This window comes from Oncorhynchus masou, chromosome 3 (genome assembly GCF_036934945.1).
Source record: "Oncorhynchus masou masou isolate Uvic2021 chromosome 3, UVic_Omas_1.1, whole genome shotgun sequence".
Lineage (NCBI taxonomy): Eukaryota > Metazoa > Chordata > Actinopteri > Salmoniformes > Salmonidae > Oncorhynchus > Oncorhynchus masou.
In genome coordinates this window covers 42,605,927-42,623,850 of record NC_088214.1, presented here as the reverse complement: position 1 = coordinate 42,623,850, position 17,924 = coordinate 42,605,927, and the positions used below count along the sequence as shown (strand labels likewise).

The 17,924-nt window shown below is 43.1% G+C and overlaps 1 protein-coding gene and 1 pseudogene across 2 annotated transcripts; one reads left to right on the top strand and one right to left on the bottom strand.

Annotated features, from left to right (window-relative positions):
• Window positions 1-2,619: 2,619 nt before the first annotated feature.
• Window positions 2,620-15,298, bottom strand: LOC135517263 (lactosylceramide 1,3-N-acetyl-beta-D-glucosaminyltransferase A-like). 2 transcript variants are annotated; one of them, XM_064941407.1, is made up of 2 exons: window positions 14,922-15,298; window positions 2,620-5,045 (listed from the first exon to the last, which is right to left on the bottom strand). In XM_064941407.1, the coding sequence occupies exon 2, from the start codon at window positions 4,707-4,709 to the stop codon at window positions 3,546-3,548; it is 1,164 nt and encodes a 387-aa protein (XP_064797479.1). In that variant the 5' UTR covers window positions 4,710-5,045; window positions 14,922-15,298; the 3' UTR covers window positions 2,620-3,545. The 2 variants fall into 2 exon arrangements, with proteins under 2 accessions (XP_064797479.1, XP_064797487.1); XM_064941415.1 differs by lacking the exon at window positions 14,922-15,298 and adding an exon at window positions 14,791-14,905.
• LOC135507378 (E3 ubiquitin-protein ligase TRIM39-like) overlaps window positions 10,288-17,924 on the top strand; it is a 31,268-nt pseudogene continuing 23,631 nt past the window's right edge.

Below are 17,924 nucleotides of genomic sequence, written 5' to 3'. Positions count from 1 at the left end.
CTCTCACAAACTTATACAGATGCACCATTGAGAGTATTCTGTCGGGCTGTATCCCTGCCTGGTATGACGACTGCATCTCCCGCAACCGCAGGGTTCCCCAGAGGGTGGTTAGCCAAACGCACCATCGGGGGCACACTGCCTGCCCTCCAGGACATTGACAGCACCTGGTGTCAAAGGAAGGCCAATCGGATCATCAAGGACCTCAATCTCCTGAGCCACCCCGTTTCCATCTAGGAGGCGGAGACAGTACAGATGCATCAAAGCTGGGACCGAGAGACTGATAAACAGCTTCTGTCTCCAGGCCCTCTGACTGTTGAACAGTCATCACTAGCCGGCCTATGCTCGGTACCCTGCCCTGAGCCTTAGAGACTGCTGCCCTATGTACATAAAGTCATTGAACATTGCTCACGTTAATAATGTTTACATACTGTTTTACCCACTTTATGTGTATATACTATATTCTAGTCATGGCTCATCCTATATAACTACTGATGTACATACCTTTTCTATACACACACCATTCACATACAGTACATATACATTTGAGTGTACAAAACATTAAGAACACCTGCTCTTTCCATGACATAGACTGATCAGGTGAGTCCAGGTGAAAGCTATGATCCCTTATTGATGTCAATCAGTGTAGATGAAGCGGAGGAGACAGGTAAACAGACAATTGAAACGTGTAATGTTTGCCATCGAGAGGCTGAATGGGCAAGACAAAATATTTAAGTGCCTTTGAACAGGGTATGGTAGTAAGTGGCAGGCGCATTGGTTTGTGTCAAGAACTGCAACGCTTCTGGGTTTTTCACGCTCATCAGTTTCCCGTGTGTATCAAGAATTGGTCCACCACCCAAAGGACATCCAGCCAACTTGACACATCTGTGGGAAGCATTGGAATCAACATGGCTATTCCCTGTGGAATGCTTTCAACACTCTGTAGAGCCCAAGCCCAGACAAATTGAGGCTATTTTGAGGGCATATATATATTAGGAAGGTGGTCCTAATGCTTGGTATACTCGGTGTATATTTATTTATATTCTGGACTCTGATATTGCTTGTTCTGATATGTCTTAATTTGTTATTTTTTAAACTTTTGGATTGTGTATGTATTCTTATTGTATTGCTAGATGTTGCTGCACTGTTGGAGCTAAAAACATAAGCAATTCGCTGCACCTGCGATAAGATCTGCCAAACTGTGTACGCGACCAATAGATTTGATTTGACATCCTCGAAAAACTCCCACTGCCTGAAACAAAAGTGAAATTATGTCAACAGCCATCAGACAGAATGTCCACCGCAACACAACCCAGAGCTGTGTGATGAGGCTTGTGTGTCACTCTCATCTCACCCACTCCCCCGCACACTCTCCGCTGGTCAATGTGCGGTGCTATGGAGAAGTGAAAACCCCATGAAAGGGGATGGAGCTGTTCTGTTTTCTCCCAGGTGAATTAGTTACGAAATGAGTCTATACAGGGCTGGCTCTAGCCTAAGCAAGATTTGGTTGTGGCCCCACCATGCGGGTCATTTGTTTTTAGTGGCCCCCCTCTTGACGGCAGAGATACGTTTTCTGCAGTTCTATACATTTTGGGGTGGAGAAACACTTTGGCTATTTTATTTAAAATGTCATGCAATTCTACTAACTTTGCTACGGGGCAGAGAGACATTTTTGCAGTCTTAAAGCCAATTTCATGCGCTTCTACTCATTATGACATGGCATAAGTCAATGATATCTGAAGGAGAGTGACTAATGGTACAGACAAACTGAAAATTCTGACTGCCGATAGGTACTTATGAGGCCGTTACTTCTCTTGATAGGACAAAAGATGTCCCTGCTGTGTACCGACCTGGTACCGACGAACCTGCTGTTTCTACTGTAGAAAAACAATGCTTGTTAGTGGCTGAGAATTTGACTTTGAACCAATTAGAAAGCACGAACCTCCACGTGGGGAGCCGACAGATGGTTAGTGTCAACAATAGCTTACTACAAATTCTAGCTAGCTAGCTAGCAACAACATTCGCCACAGAAGGGACAAGCAAAACAAACTGCTCCCACCTTGTGGCGTGTAGTATTCAAAACGAAGCAAATCAGAGGTAAAACTTTTCTATTTGAGGAACAATAAGTTAACTGCCGACACTCTTGGAAGAAGTGCTAAGTACCCATCAGCAGTCATCAAGTACCCATCAGCAGATTTCTCAGTGTGTCTGACCCTTAACAAAATCAATGGGGGCCCCCTGGAGGTCATGGCCCCTGGGCACGTGCTCTGTGTGCATGGTCGGTATTCGGCCATAATTAATGCAGGTTTAGATAACTGGCAAGACTCATTTACCAATCAAATAATTGGTAGCTGACATGGCTAATTGAGTGACTGTCAGTGACTGACAAAACAAGAGAACAACTGTTGATGAACAACCAAATTTCAACAGTAAGTTGAGACCCAGTCTGAGTTCCCCCCAAAAAAAATAACTAAAAATAATTCATCCTTGGAGCTGGCCCTGAGTCTGCATCACATTTCAGTCTACCTGGAAGCCCATTGTTTGTTTCCTGTTTACTTTGCGACAGGTTGAAAAGGCTGCCAATATGCTTTGGGCTGGGTTTCCAAATGAAATACAAAGAAATAGCTTGAAAGCTGCCGTATATTTCACCTGCATCCTCATGTAATTTACAGAACAATTCATTAATTAAGAATAAGCAATCAGCTGACATGCACAATACTTTGAATCTGCAGGTGGAATTTTGCACCTCGTAACATAGACACTTTTGGCACTCACACATAATAGCCTATACAGTGTGTGTCAGTGTCACTATTCACCACTAATAACTCACACATAGGCTACACATTAATGTACCGCTACACCCCAGACAGCTTACACCTTACGACTGCAGAGTTTGTAAGACTTTATTAACCTCAGTGTCAAATGACTGCTTGCAGTTTCATACTGCCGGCCAACCATATGGACTGTTAAGTTATAATAAAGTTATAAACAGTCTTCTTGTTAACCTTAGCTAACCTTACCGGGAAACGACAGACAATGAGCCAATTGTGTTCATGCGCAGTTAGTTTTAAACCGCATAATCAACAGAATTCAAGGCCAGGGAAACATTATCTCAATCAGTTTAATGGAAGGAGATGGGGGAGTGGGAGAAGAGATTCACTGTGAATCCTATGTTTCAACATTATGTCTGGACAGTATCTCCTTGGGAAGCATCTGTTGTTCATCACATTCAGTCTCTACCCTCCCAGAGAGGTGGGACTATTCAATACATCTTAAAGCTAGCAAGAACTGGACCACTGCCAGCCATATAGATAGACAGTTGCTGTGAAACCATATAGATAGACAGTTACTGTAAAACCATATAGATAGATGGTTAATGTAAAACCCACATTTACAGCAATAGATATGACTCATGCGTTTCTCCCTCCATTAACACAAAACACGTTTCTCTACCCCCCTTCCCTCCTCAGTCTTTTAAAATAATGGGAGTGATGAAAGCAAAATGATCCCGCACTCCGTTTTGGACCAAACAGAGTAAGTTTACAGTACTACAACAAGGCTGCCTTGCAGGGGTAGGTGTTGAAGAAGTAGGGTCTGCACAGAAGGGTGAGTTTCACTGCCGTGCAGTACAACCTCCCAAAAAGTCCCGATGTGACCCTTTTGACCTCCGGGTTTGTGGCGGCTTCCCAGAGCTCATAAATGTCGGCCACATGGCCGTGCGATGTCATCATCTTGTCGTAGATGCACAAGTGGTAGGGCGCCTTGCCTTCGCCTGAGAAGTACACGTGTTCCTGTGGCGACACGCCCATGGCATTGGCACAGATGCCCATGAAGACATCGTCAATGTACAGCGAGGCATTGAGCGTCAATGAGGCCTGGTAGATTTTGTCCGCCACGTCTCTCGAGACGACGTAACCGGCCCCTGCCGTGTAGTCCGGGTATGACGCCCAAGGGTACAGCTCTTGCGGGACGTAGTACTTGCTTTCCTTCTGGCGGATTGGTGGCGCGCCTCTGTGCACGTGACCGATCCAGAAGTCCGTCACGCCCTTCCTGTCCGTGTCTTGCAGGTAGCGCACCAGGTTGGGCATGTGCACGAAGATATCATTGTCAGCCGTCATGAGGAATCGGGCATGCGGGCAGTAGAAATGAGCCCAGCGGAACTGTAGCAGAAGCTTGAGGGTGAGATTGTGGAACGTGTCCACAAAGTCCTGCTGGACCATGTCGCCATGCCTGCGGTCCTCATCGACAAGGCTGTCCTGGATGCCTCCGCTCCTCCCCCTCCACGTCTGGGCAGTCTCATGCTGCGTGGGAAGGCCCAGCACAAACATCACCTTCACCGTCACCCCCAGGTCTTGGCGAATGTAGGTCTCGTTGCCCCACGTCGACCGTATGGCTCGTCGTCTCTCGAAGTTCTCCGGGGAGGACTTTATGAGCAGAAGCAGTAAAATGTCCTTCTCTCCTGAACACTTGTACGGGTGGTTGAGTAGGTAGCGGTGGTTGCTGAACATGTGGGCCTCCTGTCGTGGGATGGTGAAGCTCTTGTTGATGAAAGTGTAGCTGTTGACCAGGTAGCGGTAAGAGTAGGAGTTGATGTGGCTCACCATGCCACTGTCCAGCTGCTCCCAGCATACCATCACCACCGACAGCACCAGGCATGTGGTCATCAACTGCACGCACTGGCACTTGCGGATCCGCCGGAAATTCACAAACATCCTGGAAAATGTATTCTGGAACCTTCCGGTGTTCTTCCTCTGTCAGGTCAGAGTGGTGATGGCAACAGTGGTATGCGTGTCTTTGTGTGTGAAAGAGCAGCTGCTGAGGTAGTTGTTCCTGTGGCTCTTTGCAGAGCAGTGTGTGTGTGTTCCATCCTAGTTTTCCCACCTGGAGCAGGAGTCATGCGTGTTTCGGGGAGATTCACAGGAGGGCCTCCCGGAAAGCATCGCCTCTATCTGGCAAGTCACTCACACTCCTGTTGTTACTGATTCCCACACATCCGTCCTCATAGTGGCTCGGACTCGTCCAGCATCCCCAGGTTGCCGACCATCGCTCTGAAATGGAACAGAGAATGCACGTTTTACTCTGTGTTGACAATTAAGTGCAATAAAATGTTCCTTAAAGTAAGCCAGACAAACAGATCAATCAACGAGTCTGACACTGAATATTAGAGTTTTGACGGGGTCTGGTTGTTCTCAAACATTTCCCATTAGGCTGCTCTGCTGTGTGTTTACTCTGTAATTAATCTAGAAACTACAATGTTTTAACTCCTCAATACAATGTTAGTTAATGCAATGTTATCACTAGAGTAATAACAACATTACTACACAGGTACAAGAGCAACTTAATGTAAAGGCTTAACATTTTTAATGTTAAACAGTTGCTATATTTACTCATAGTTAGCTTAGCTTTTGCTTCTATAACTTAAGGTTACGTACATAACCCCGGTTCTCTGATATTATGAGTGAGACATCTCAGTAGAGAGATTCCCCAGAATCTTATAAGAGTCTTAAAGAACGGAACATACACTTCTGTCGGAGACCGTCAGGTCGAATGGCAAGTGAGAGAGCCCCTCCCCCCACACCAAAGAGCCACTCGCCTGGTTTGTGAGACATTCTCGAGCATGCCGAACTTCCTCACACTCTTGCAAGTAGGGGAATGTGGTGAGATGTCTCATAATGTCAGAGAACCTTGATTACAACAAGTAACCTTAAGTTATCTTTCAATGATTTGATTTGACATCTCACTAGTGGGATGATGAGAAAGGGGCCTCCCCTTGCAGAAAGGTGCCCAGGACACAAAGTGTTGGTCGCTCTTGGGGAAAGCTCTTGTCCTATCCAAGTACATGTGCAACTCGCATACTGGACACAAACTGCATAGCCGCTCTTCTTCCATAGAAGGGAAAGGCGGGGAGTAGAAAGCCACAAGCTCCAAGGCGAGACCATTGTAATTGACACTAACTTTCGGCATAAAGGCAGGGTTGAGTAACAAGGTAACCTTCGAAAAGCCCCAGGCAAATTGTAAACACTAATGGTGAACTGACAGTGCATGTACTCACTCACTTTGTCGAGGTAAGGGCGACCAGTTACATGGTCTTAAAGGAGATATTTCATCTCCACAATGTCCAGTGACTCAGAAGGTAGCTGTGAAATAGCCTCAAGCACAATAGAAAAATCCTGTGACGGGACTAAAGACTTGGGAACCTGACGTAACAGGAAACAACATACAGTGCCTTGCGAAAGTATTCGGCCCCCTTGAACTTTGCGACCTTTTGCCACATTTCAGGCTTCAAACATAAAGATATAAAACTGTATTTTTTTGTGAAGAATCGACAACAAGTGGGACACAATCATGAAGTGGAACGACATCTATTGGATATTTCACACTTTTTTAACAAATCAAAAACTGAAAAATTGGGCGTGCAAAATTATTCAGCCCCTTTACTTTCAGTGCAGCAAACTCTCTCCAGAAGTTAGTTCAGTGAGGATCTCTGAATGATCCAATGTTGACCTAAATGACTAATGATGATAAATACAATCCACCTGTGTGTAATCAAGTCTCCGTATAAATGCACCTGCACTGTGATAGTCTCAGAGGTCCGTTAAAAGCGCAGAGAGCATCATAAAGAACAAGGAACACACCAGGCAGGTCCGAGATACTATTGTGAAGAAGTTTAAAGCCGGATTTGGATACAAAAAGATTTCCCAAGCTTTAAACTTCCCAAGGAGCACTGTTGCAAGCGATAATATTGAAATGGAAGGAGTATCAGACCACTGCAAATCTACCAAGACCTGGCCGTCCCTCTAAACTTTCAGCTCATACAAGGAGAAGACTGATCAGAGATGCAGCCAAGAGGCCCATGATCACTCTGGATGAACTGCAGAGATCTACAGCTGAGGTGGGAGACTCTGTCCATAGGACAACAATCAGTCGTATATTGCACAAATCTGGCCTTCATGGAAGAGTGGTGAGAAGAAAGCCATTTCTTAAAGATATCCATAAAAAGTGTCGTTTAAAGTTTGCCACAAGCCACCTGGGAGACACACCAAACATGTGGAAGAAGGTGCTCTGGTCAGATGAAACCAAAATTGAACTTTTTGACAACAATGCAAAACGTTATGTTTGGCGTAAAAGCAACACAGCTCATCACCCTGACCACATCATCCCCACTGTCAAACATGGTGGTGGCAGCATCAACGGGGTGTCTTGTCGAAGCCTGTATGACAGGCCGAGATAGCGGCTAGAGAGAGACCTTACAACCCCTATAGGTCTAAGCCCCTGCATTGCAATATCTAAAATGTATCATTTAGCCATTTTAGGACCCCTGTAGGTATTATATATATATACATATATATATTGAATTTGGCCTTTACTGCTATAGCCCATAGAAATGCATTGAATAACACATTTGTAAATAGCTAAAAATAAAATATTAGGAACAAGGTTTTTGAAGCATTTGAAATTTAGAACCATGTTTGATCACATTATTCAGGGCACATTTGACCCCCTATGCACTTTTTGTCATTTTTACAGCCCGGTACTGGATTACCTTCAGAAGACTCCCCTGAAGCCTGCGTGTGTCGTAAAGCAAAACAACCCACACCTTCGTGTTCGTGAGATATTAGTTTGTAGCTCCAACGGTTCGGTCTGGATAGTTGGTTTTGTGAGAAGACCTCTTAAAAATGAGGATGTCCGCGACAGAGTTCAGACAACTGCCGCAAAGCTTGTGGATGTCGTAGAGCCAAACAACCGACACGGTTGGGTTCGTGAGAGTCACATTTTTTTAAGGTGGCGACTTATTAGTTTTACATACAATTTCATGAGGATTTCCTTGTCCAGTTCTTCTCGTGTAGAAAAAGGCAGCTTTCACAAGACCGATCTTATGGAATAGGCACAAACTTTATACCTACGAATGCTTGACCGTATCTTTCCCAGATCTGTTTCACCACTTGGGGGAGAAGTCTCCATCCCCTAGATTGGGACTCCCTCTGGAAAAGAAGTCTGTGCCTGTGTTTGGTACGACATGAGTCTCTAAGTCTAAGTGTGCGCTGCTTCACAGGATAATCCTGACGGATAGTCTGTTTAAACACAGGGAGCGAGTGCCACTCTGGCGGGTTGATGTATGCCACTACAGTCGTATTGTCCGTTCTGATCAAGACAATTCCAAAGGGAGAGTCGAAAGTGTTTCAGTGAAAAAAGCACTATCAACATTTCAATGTCATTTATGTGAGAAATGCTGAGTTGTGGAGACTAAACTCATTTTATTGCATTTCCCTGTGTCCCAGCCCTTGAGTGATGCATCTGTCTTCACCACTATCTACCCTAGGGGAGTGCCAGGAACAAAGATCAAGTTTTTTTTTCCAGTGACAGAGAGCCAAGAGACACATGGAAGTGACCTTTATCTGGCAATTGAGCTGAAGCCGTGTACACAGGTTTGGGACTAACACTCAGCGCTGGAAGTCTCTCATCCTCAGTAGACCAAGAGATACTACGGAGATGGTGGATGCCATCAACCCCAGCACTTGGAGGCAAATCTTGAACACACGTTGTGGAACCGGGAGAGGCACTGTCAAAGGGACATGATGCGGTCTTCCAAGAGAGAGAATCCAGCATTAAGCCTAGGTATTCTATTCTCTGTGATAGCACCAAGCAGCTATTTTTCTGAATGATCTGGAACCCTAGCTCGGTGAGGTTGGTTTACCAGAGAAGTTGTGTCTTGTTCCGCTTGTCCCCGTGTTGGGGAGCAAAGCAGGTAATTGTCTATGTAGGTGGAGACTCAGCCCCTTGTTTCTCAAGGGTGTGAGCGCTACCTCTGCACACATTCTGAACGTTCAGGAAGTCAGCGCTAGCCTCAGAAACCTGTAGGTTCACCGAGGTAAACCAGTCGCCTGGACGAATAGAGACAGCACGTTGAACGCACACATGTAGAATCTTAATTTGATCACTCTTTTTGTTTTTTTTTTTGTTTTTTTACCCCTTTTTCTCCCCAATTTTCATGGTATCCAATTGGTAGTTACAGTCCTGTCCCAACCCACAATGCCCGCTTAATCTGGAAGCCAGCCGTACCAATGTGTCAGAGGAAACACTGTACACCTGGTGACCGTGTTGCTGAGAATTTTCCTGTACATCAGGAAATTCAAACTTTAGAAGCCTTTTTAAATTCAGGCTTTAAAAAGGCTCCGAAAGTTTGTAATTTCCACTAACTAAAAATGTATCAACTCCTCCAAAATAATATTTTATTGCTGAGCAAACTGGCTCGAATTAAGATCGTACCTCTGTAAGCAGACGGAATGTGAATTTCGTCAAATAGCTGTCGAGGACACAGAGGTCCAGAATGGAGCAAAACCCTCCCCATTTCTTGGGAAGCAGGAAGTACCAGGAAGTAGAAGCCGAGGTGGCTCTCTGCTACTGCTATCGCCCTGATAGGCCCTTTGCTTAATAAAGAGAAGATTTCCTGCTTTATTATGTGTGCCGAGTCGCCAGTCGCTACTGATTCCAAAATTCAGTTGAAAACTAGTGGTCTCAGAGAGAATTGCAGTCTGCACCTCTTCGTAACTGTGGATCAGACTCAGACGCACGGCTGTACTTCACATGCACACCAGTTCCCTGCTGGAGCGCCCTCTGGTGGAGATGGAGCGAGTCCTTTTCATTGTATTTTTGCTTTGTGTACTTAGCATCTCGCCTGGAGACAGCAGAGTTTTTTTTATTTAGAAGGGCAGTGTTGACACACTGGAACAAGGGGAAAGTGCTTGGTGGCAACTGACAATTAGTCTTCCTGCCCCAGCTGCTACAACTAGAGCCGGGGGGGAGCGCCATGGCACGGAGAGCACTCGGGGGTATAGTGAATTCCCTCCGACCTTTCTTGAGAGCTAATGCATGAGAATGGGTCTCTTTAGGAGCAGAGACGTCTCTCCCTCATAGGGGAGGTGCCCCTTCGTAGCAGGGGAATCAACTGGGAGGGACCTCGATGCGGCTGCAGCGAAATGCCGTTTTCCCCACTGTCGGCCCCTATTTGGAGATCCCACTGTGTCGCGGAACGCCCTGGTTTCAGTGAATTTGCCCTCTCCCTGAAGTGAAGCTTTCGCTTGTGGCTACCCGGCATACCCATTCACGATTCTATAGGGCAGGGAGAAGTTTAAGGCTTCTGCCGCATGGCAGCGACAGCCGGACCTTGCGGCAGAAGCGCCAAGGAAATCTGCTTTCTCGTTGTCCAACAGGCTGGACAGATTGAGCCACAAGGCTTTCTCCCATGGCACACTGCCTGTTTACAGACATCAATGAGAGAATACAGTGTATATGTCATCCGCCATCAATGCCCCTCTAAGGGTGGAAGAGGACCTAGCGGCTTTTGCCTCCTCGTCCTCTTCCTTCTCCGCTGCCTGGAAGAGGATGGTCATACATGGCCGGAGGTCGTGGAACGCTGCTTCCACGTGAGATGTCAAAACAAATAATTGAAAGAGACCCTTTGGCGGATCGCAATGCTTTTTCAGCTAATCAGGGTAATTGAGTGTCATAATGATGAATTGTGGGTCCTTTTAGTCATACAGGCACACAGAGGCATGTTTCACTGGGCAATGTCTCAGCCACTGTGTATGTTGAGGTAATAAATATTACCTGCCAGGGCTTTGAAGGATTATTCATCACTGGAGAGGTTAATATGCAGAGTGATAGTTCACCCAAATTACAGAATTACACACTGGTCTCCTTACCCTGTAAGCAGTCTATGTGCAAGGTATGACAGCAACCCAAGCTTTGGTTTAGTTTCCCTGGCAGTGGCTGTCACTGTTACCAAATACTAAAAGTCATGGGACTGATATTAGCATTTTCTGAGCATGATGTTCAAATCATCTATAAGTGACTTTTGTGAGCTTCACAATCAATTTGAGATACTTTCAGAAGATGTGGACATGATGTGCTTAAAAATACTAATATCGGTCCCATGTAATATATACCGTATGCTATATTATATACAGTATACTACATATCACAGGAAGTTGGTGGCATCTTATTTGGAGAGGAGGGGCTCATGGTAAATGGCTGGAGCGGAATCAGTGGAATGGCATCAAATATATCAAACACATGGGCTGCTTCCAAACACTTGAAAGACACACCCTCATCCACTTACCCTCGCCTTATGCCCTTGGGGGAATCCCCATCGCCACCTTGGTGGGTGGTCCAAATGTTTATTATACTAGGCAAGTCAGTTAAGAACAAATTCTTAATTTCAATGACGGCTTAGGAACAGTGGGTTAACTGCCTGTTCAGGGGCAGAACAACAGATTTGTACCTTGTCAGCTCGGGGATTCAAATTTGCAACCTTTCGGTTACTAGTCTAACGCTCTAACCACTAGGCTACCCTGCCGCCCCATGATTAGCCAAGCAAGGGAAGTTTGCAATGTATACGCCTCAGCCCTCATTTTTCGGCTTTGCGAGTATACAGTAATGTTCACTCTGGGGCCTGAAACTCCCTTTAATTAATTTCGGGACGATTGTACATCCACTAAGAAAAGTCAGCGAAAACTTAAAATCAACATACAAGTGTAAGTAAAAACGAATGCAAATAAATGACAAATTGTGCTACTAATGCACATGACGGCACAAACAGGTCTGGTAAAAAGTAAATGTTTTTGTTTGGTTAGCTTTTGGAAATTGTAGAAATAAAACATTTTCCTTCTTCAGAAGTTCCAGCTAGGCAGGCTAACATTAGCTAGCTAATTAATTTGCTAGCTATCATACGGTAGGTGTATATTAATAAATGTATATATATATTAATAAATGTGTGTATATATATATATATATACATAAGTAGACATGGAATCATAATTGACTGTAGTGCATATACATCAACCACAAGCTACCGATGGCTGAAAACACAATCATCGCGGGATGAACGAGTGACAAATTTCAGCCTGAGGATGGTCCATTTAAAAATCATTCCTTCCTCCCTCGCCCTGCAAGTGTATTACTCATCAGACGTCATGATATGTCATCAGAAGTTTCCACTTAATTTGAGGGCATAGGGTGTGTCTTTTAAAGTGTTTGGACCGTAGTCATGTTTCGATATGTTAGCTTTGTTCTGGCCACTACTATGAACCCCCCCCCCCCCTCAGCAGCCTCCTATGCTATTTTTGTACCTGTTTGAAATCTATAGGCTTGTCATTCAAACTAAAGCAGTTTCATACCATAAAAAGAAGTACTTCTGTTTTGTTCCTCTTCTCTGACTTCCTGCTGTGTGTTTGTGTGACATTAGCTGAGAAGTCAAACGTGTGGCCGGTGAATGATAAAAGCCAGCACAGCCAAATGTGGCACTGGGGGTTCTCCCATAATGGAGGGGTTTAAGATGTGGACCCACCAAAACCGCTGAGAGCCGTGGAAAGTGTATGGCACACAATGGAGGGCATCAGAATAGCTCTGGGAGCACAATGAGAGCGTGGATGAGAATAGGCTGTTCCGCCCATTTGGCCTGGGTAAAAACCAAGGGGGGGGGATCATGGATGGGCTTGGGAATCCAGGCAAACCACCGGGCTGTCGCGCCCCGAGAGCTTTTTAAACATCATTAGCCTGCCTCTTCCTAATGGGGTCACTCACTCAGAATCTCTCTCGTTCTATCCTTCTCTCTTCATAGTTCTCTCTCTCTCTCTCTCTCTCTGCCTGAGAAATGTGTCAGCCTTCGAATAAATGTGAGATGAGGCAATGCGGATTTGTCGAACCTCAAAAAAACTTTCAGAAACCCTCATGTATTAATGAGAATGTTGACTGTTTGTGTGTTACAGTAAAGCCCATGCCTGGATGAGTCCGTGTTTAGATGTAATGAACTGTTTAGACAATGTTCAGAGTGTTCAGACAATGGCTCAAGAAAATGTTTTTTTTTGTGTTCTTTCACTACCACCTCTGTGAGCTTTGATATGTTTAGCCAGCTTTTTGGACGAGAAAAGTGTCTGCAAATGTTCTAGTTGAGCTAAAACTGGAGTTTATCGGGAATGGAAAGTTCAAGCACACCACTCCACTCTCACAACAGCTAACTGTATATGAAATGAGGTGTCATTATTCATTGCTAAATGAATGTAACAAGTCAATATTTTAATATGCGACTCTGAATAGCAGTCAACGTTGTGTTACTACGATGTATTGCGCGCCATGTAATTGTGTGTGTACTAGCGTCTTTGACATAAGACATATTGAGTATACTGCCAAGGCACTTAGGTACTCTGTTAAAAAGATAAGGTTTTTTATTGGCTTTCCCGGAGATGGTGCCATGGCCTAACAATCTAACAAAGACCAAGGTGTGCCTCACCTCAAGTCTCATCATTGACGTCTGCCATTAACTTGTTCAACAGGTTTTGTTTGGCAGCTGTTGGAAGTCAAATATGATTTCCCTCATAGATGTGTGTGTGCGGTTTGTAATATGTGGTATGTCCTTACCTTTACTTAAGCTACTTCCTTTCTTTAACCTTTCAAGTAAATGCAACCCTGTGATTTGTTGCGCAGATGGATCCTGTTCACTCAAACATGTTGTTCAGGAAATATCAGTATTGCCTTGGGTTTGATGTTAAAGGTCAATTGCAGATGTTTGTTTTTTTATCTCAATATCAAATCATTTCTCAATAACAATGAAGTGCCGTACTGTGATTGGTTTAAATTAAAATGGTAAGAAAGAAACAGCTTCTTAGCAAAGACCAATTTCTCAGTCATGAATTTAGCTAGGACTGTCTGGGAGTGGTCTGAGTGGGGAATACTAAAAACTAGCTGTTATTGGCAGAGAGGTCTTTCTTATTGGTCTATTAACTAATTTACAGGCAGGCCAAAGGTCCATCCCACCAAAACAGGCAGACATTTCAGGTGATCTTTTTAAACAGCTCTTACGCTAAAAGGGCATTATCATAATTCTCACAGTATTATTCCAACCTCACATTACGGAAATAGAGTGTACAAAACATTAGGATCGTAGGTGAATACAGGTATGATCCCTTATTGATTTCACCTGTTGAATCCACTTCAATCAGTGTAGATGAAGGGGAGGAGACCGGTTAAAGGAGGATTTTTAAAAAGTCTTGAGACATGGATTGTGTATATGTGCCATTCAAAGAGTGAATGGGAAGATAAAAGATTGAAGTGCCTTTGAACGGAGTAGACACCGGTTTTGAGTGTGTCAAACTGCAACGCTGCTGGGTATTTCACGCTCAACAGTTTCCTGTGTTTATCAAGAATGGTGCACCACCCAAAGGACATCCAGCCAACTTGACACAACTGTGGGAAGCATTGGAGTCAATATGGGCCAGCAAGGTACCGGTAAAGATCAACAAAGCAAACTGTGTTACTAAATTGCCTCGGCATGAGACCTGTCTTAAAGAGGCATCACTATGCCGGGCTGACAGGTGCTCCACATCCACTGCCAACTGTGTTAATTCCAATTGAATTGGTCACCTTGTCTTCAACACTCGATAAAATATTCCTGCAATGTGATACACTCTAAGACAGCACAAAAAGGCAACAAAAAACCCCTGAAAAACACTGAAGCTAATTGTTCAGTTGCTCACATGACAACCAACTTCAAATCAACTTATTTACCATTAATATTTCTTACTCCAATAAAATGAAACGGACATAGTTTGGCCTCGGTACAATCCTCAGTATACATCCTGAAACAGTTTAAACAGATTCTGCTAATCATTTTTGATAATATTAATGGTTTTGATGATATTATTGTTTCAAATTAAAATGGTAAGAAAGAAACAGCTTCTCAACTATTGAAATTCTTCATGGAAGCGCAAGTTCAAACCCGGTGAGTTCCTTACTCACACAATTAACTCCGTCTAAAACCAGCTTCTGTGAAAGTGAGCCTTGTCTGTCAGCGTAGCTCCAAAGTCACAGGTCGTATAAATAGATCTCACACTTGAAAGAATCCTTGCTGAGCACACCATGCCACTTACCGCTGAGAGAAAGTATCAATGCTGCTGCTATGTATCCAAGTGACTAGTTGTAAGAAGAAGTAGTCCCAGTAGCCTAATAACAACCACCTCCTGTTGAGTTCAGTGAATTGAGTTCTCTCGCTCTCTCCCCTCCTGTACAGATTCTCTCCTTGTAATAGCTCTGGAAGTATTTCAATGTACCTCTCCCTGGAGTGATGAGGGTGTAGTCACACACACACACTCTACTTTCAGGAGCAGTGGCAGCAGCTGCCAGTTAAGCTGTGTGTTAGTGTATGAGCCTCACTCTGTCCAGAGCGTGTGAATGCTCTGCTTGTGAGTATCTGTTGCCTTGGTTGCTACTACCTCCTGCTCATTTCCCCTCACACACACACTGTGAGTGTGCGGCAGAGGAGGTGAGGGAGGAAGAAGCACAGATGAGGGAGCAAAAGACTGCCTTCACCTCCACAGCCTGCCCACACATTTACAAGCAGAGGTTTTCCCTTGACAATATTACATCCATAAACAAACAGAACAGCAACTTTAGTTCCAGATCATGAATACATTTCCACACATACCTTAATACTCATCTCATAAAGAGAAAGTAAAGACAAAGGAAATTATCTGTGTCATGTATCTATTACCATATGAGGCTGGGTTAAGATTGTCACATCTTTCCAACAAAACACTACACACATCTACATATAACATTATACACATCTACATATAACATTATACACATCTACATATAACATTACACTCATCTACATAACATTATACACATCTACATATAACATTATACTCATCTACATATAACATTATACACATCTACATATAACATTATACACATCTACATATAACATTATACTCATCTACATATAACATTATACACATCTACATATAACATTATACACATCTACATATAACATTATACACATCTACATATAACATTATACTCATCTACATATAACATTATACACATCTACATTATACACATCTACATATAACATTATACACATCTACATATAACATTACACACATCTACATATAACATTATACTCATCTACATATAACATTATACACATCTACATATAACATTATACACATCTACATATAACATTATACTCATCTACATATAACATTATACTCATCTACATATAACATTATACACATCTACATATAACATTATACTCATCTACATATAACGTTATACTCATCTACATATAACGTTATACACATCTACATATAACATTATACACATCTACATATAACATTATACACATCTACATATAACATTATACTCATCTACATATAACATTATACTCATCTACATATAACATTATACACATCTACATATAACATTATACTCATCTACATATAACATTATACTCATCTACATATAACATTATACTCATCTACATATAACATTATACACATCTACATATAACATTATACTCATCTACATATAACATTATACTCATCTACATATAACGTTATACTCATCTACATATAACATTATACTCATCTACATATAACATTATACTCATCTACATATAACGTTATACACATCTACAAATAACATTATACACATCTACATATACCATTACACACATCTACATATAACATTATACACATCTACATATACCATTACACACATCTACATATAACATTATACACATCTACATATATTTTTCCTCTTTTGTTGCCTTACAACTTGGAATTAAAATGGACTTTTGGGGGGTTTGTATAATTTGATTTACACACCATGCCTACCACTCTGAAGATGCAAAATATTTGCTATTGTGTAACAATAAAAATAAGACAAAAAAAACAGAAAACTTGAGCGTGCTTAACTATTCACCCCCCCCAAAGTCAATACTTTGTAGAGCCACCTTTTGCAGCAATTACAGCTGCAAGTCTCTCGGGGTATGTCTCTATAAGCTTGGCACATCTAGCCACTGGGATTTTTGCCCATTCTTCAAGGCAAAACTGCTCCTTCAAGTTGGATGGGTTCCGCTGGTGTACAGCATTCTTTAAGTCATACCACAGATCCTCAATTAGATTGAGGTCTGGGCTTTGACTAGGCCATTCGAAGACATTTAAATGTTTCCCCTTAAACCACTCAAGTGTTGCTTTAGCAGTATGCTTAGGGTCATTGTCCTGCTGGAAGGTGAACCTCTGTCCCAATCTCAAATCTCTGGACGACTGAAACAGGTTTCCCTCAAGAATTTCTCTGTATTTAGCGCCACCCAGCATTCCTTCAATTCTGACCAGTTTCCCAGTACCTGCCGATGAAAAACATCCCCACAGCATGATGCTGCCACCACCATGCTTCACTGTGAGAGTGGTGTTCTCGGGGCGATGAGAGGTGTTGGGTTTGCGCCAGACATAGCATTTTCCTTGTTGACCAAAAATCTCCATTTTAGTCTCATCTGACCAGAGTACCTTCTTCCATATGTTTGGGGAGCCTCCCACGTGCCTTTTGGCGAACACCAAACATGTTTGCTTATTTTTTTTCTTTAAGCAAGGGCTTTTTTCTGGCCACTCTTCCGTAAAGCCGAGCTCTGTGGAGCGTATGGTTTAAAGTGGTCCTATGGACAGATACTCCAATCTCCACTGTGGAGTTTTGCAGCTCCTTCAGGGTTATCGTTGGTCTCTTTGTTGCCTCTCTGATTAATGCCCTCCTTGCCTGGTCCGTGAGTTTTGGTGGGCGGCCACCTCTTGGCAGGTTTGCTGTGGTGGATTGGATTTTTCTCAGGCTTTCGCCTGCAACATCAGTTCTGTTATACTCACAAACAATATCTTTACAGTTTTGGAAACGTTAGGGTGTTTTCTATCCAAAGCTGTCAATTATATGCATATTCTAGCATCTTTTCCTGACAAAATATCCCTTTCAAAACTGGAACGTTTTTTTTTTCTTCAAAAAATGTAAATACTGCCCCCTAACACCAAGAGGTTATTAAGTAAGCAAATCAAATGTGCATATAAAAGCAACACAAGTAAAGTAATGTGCATGTAAGAACAATA